The sequence below is a fragment of the Necator americanus genome, chromosome II (genome assembly GCF_031761385.1).
Source record: "Necator americanus strain Aroian chromosome II, whole genome shotgun sequence".
Classification (NCBI taxonomy): Eukaryota; Metazoa; Nematoda; class Chromadorea; order Rhabditida; family Ancylostomatidae; genus Necator; species Necator americanus.
Genome location: NC_087372.1, coordinates 31,883,832 through 31,885,836, shown reverse-complemented (window position 1 = coordinate 31,885,836; position 2,005 = coordinate 31,883,832). Strand labels below are relative to the sequence as shown.

The following is a 2,005-nucleotide window of genomic DNA, read 5'->3' as shown; positions in this document are numbered from 1 at the left end:
TTGCTGCGCCGGCGCCAGATGTCCAGAAAAAGGAGTGCGACGGGTCCACCGGCGACAGATACCTATAGAAGCAGGTGCGACGGGTCCACCGGCGACAGATACCTATAGAAGCAGGTGCGACGGGTCCACCGGCGCCAGATACCAATAGAAGGGGGTGCGACGGGTCCAGCGGCGACAGATTCCTATAGAAGGGGGTGCGACGGGTCCACCGGCGACAGATACCTATAGAAGCAGGTGCGACGGGTCCACCGGCGCCAGATACCAATAGAAGGGGGTGCGACGGGTCCACCGGCGACAGATTCCTATAGAAGGGGGTGCGACGGGTCCACAGGTGTCAGATCCCTATAGAAGGGGGTGCGACAGGTCCACCTGGCGTCGAAATAGTGCGCAATAACTTCGTGTGCATGACGCAAAATATAGATGGTTGCAGCCATTTCATAGCCGTGGCCACTGTATCGCTTTGCTTTACACCCTATATGACTCCTCCGCGTGTCCATCTCCTTCTTCGTTCGCCTCAAGTTGGTAGCATGCCGCTCTCAGAAAGTGGAAACCCGCATGCAAACGGGTGCTTAAATAGTGGCAAGATGTTTATGTGATCTGACGTGGAACGTTATCTTTATCAGTAGGATGATGTCTTTCACGTAATTTTATCCCGAAACGTCATTCTTTGATAACTGTTTATAGAACAGAGGAGGAAAACCCATATTTCGCGTGATACTTTTAAATTTTGTCTATAATATATTGATAAGGAGTGTTTGAAGCTGAAGTTCGAATGTTCTCAAAATGTAGAACTGACGCGTTTAGGAAGATGTCTATGAAATGTTTCGCCCTTAGTTATAATATAAAAAAGGAAGAAAGATTGTTGGAGATGCACAAGTCCAATTTCGTAGAAAACGGCACTAATATTAATTTTCGTTCATCAGTGAAGGCGAGCGAAGCAAACTCCACAGAAAGTCTGAAGTCCGGCTTTAGCCGGACGTTCAGACTGGTTATTTATATTTGGCGTATGAATGTTCGTCTAATTTCAGCCGTAACTTTTACTGCATGCACCTTGCCACCTACGCCATTTCCAATCGTATCACACAGTAAAATTGTTGTTGACATGGAATGTTTGCTTTTTTAGTGCTCGACCTCATCCTAATGTGCAAACATAAGCAAGCAGATGTTCAACAACAGCCACAGTCATTTACCTTTCGCCTTGCTTCGATCTTTTAATGTTTTCTGTTCGCGGCGCGTTCGTAGCGGTTAGGAAAGGGCGTACGTTAGACGCAGACTAAATATCGCGGAAAATAAACAATATTTTTCCCTTCTTGTAGTTATCCTTGGGACTGTTTGGATCCAAATTGTCATTGGAAATAACAAAAATGTGATTCAATGACACTTTTGTTGTAAGATAACTAAAAAATCAGACATCAGAGCCTTTCAATTTTCGAAATTATCAAGAAAATTACCTGTACGATACGTCAAAACTTCTCCGCCTCCAGTTTTGTGGAACATATTCTCGTTGACAGTTTCCATACCTTGTTTACCAACCGTCGATTTAATTATTTCACCCATGACTTTTGCTCTTCACCACAAAAAAAGAGATTAGTACAGTCGGCTACGAAGTTGTTTTTCTGAGTGACCGCATCGCGTCTGCCGCAACGCGCGCTCCTCTGCTCTCTGCTTGCGCAACGTCGTCTTCTCTCTCCGCTCTGCTTCGATCGATCGTAGCGCTGCGCTGCTGCCGATTTGAGGGAATTCTCCGCCACTTTGTATCGGAAAGAGGAAAATAAGAAATAAGGAGCGGCGACTATTTTACGTCGCGTAAATCCTTCATTGCCTATTCTCCAAAGTGCTCTCCGCTTCAAATCCCCTTCACCAACTTATTCAATCCAGGAATACATTTAGAGCACGTAGAAATACCTATTCATGTCAAGCACCTACCAATTCATATGACATATCTCTTGTGCTCAAATTTAAAGGACGACACATATTTACTGTAACAAGAGTCGTCACATTTTCG

The 2,005-nt window shown here is 45.1% G+C and overlaps 1 protein-coding gene across 1 annotated transcript; it reads left to right on the top strand.

Moving 5' to 3' along the window:
• Positions 1–772: 772 nt before the first annotated feature.
• Positions 773–1,123, top strand: RB195_020115 (uncharacterized protein; the record flags this gene model as incomplete). The annotated part of the gene is made up of 1 exon (XM_064188276.1): positions 773–1,123. One exon carries the CDS (start codon positions 773–775, stop codon positions 1,121–1,123), a length of 351 nt encoding a protein of 116 aa, XP_064044157.1.
• Between the last annotated feature and the right edge of the window lie 882 nt (positions 1,124–2,005).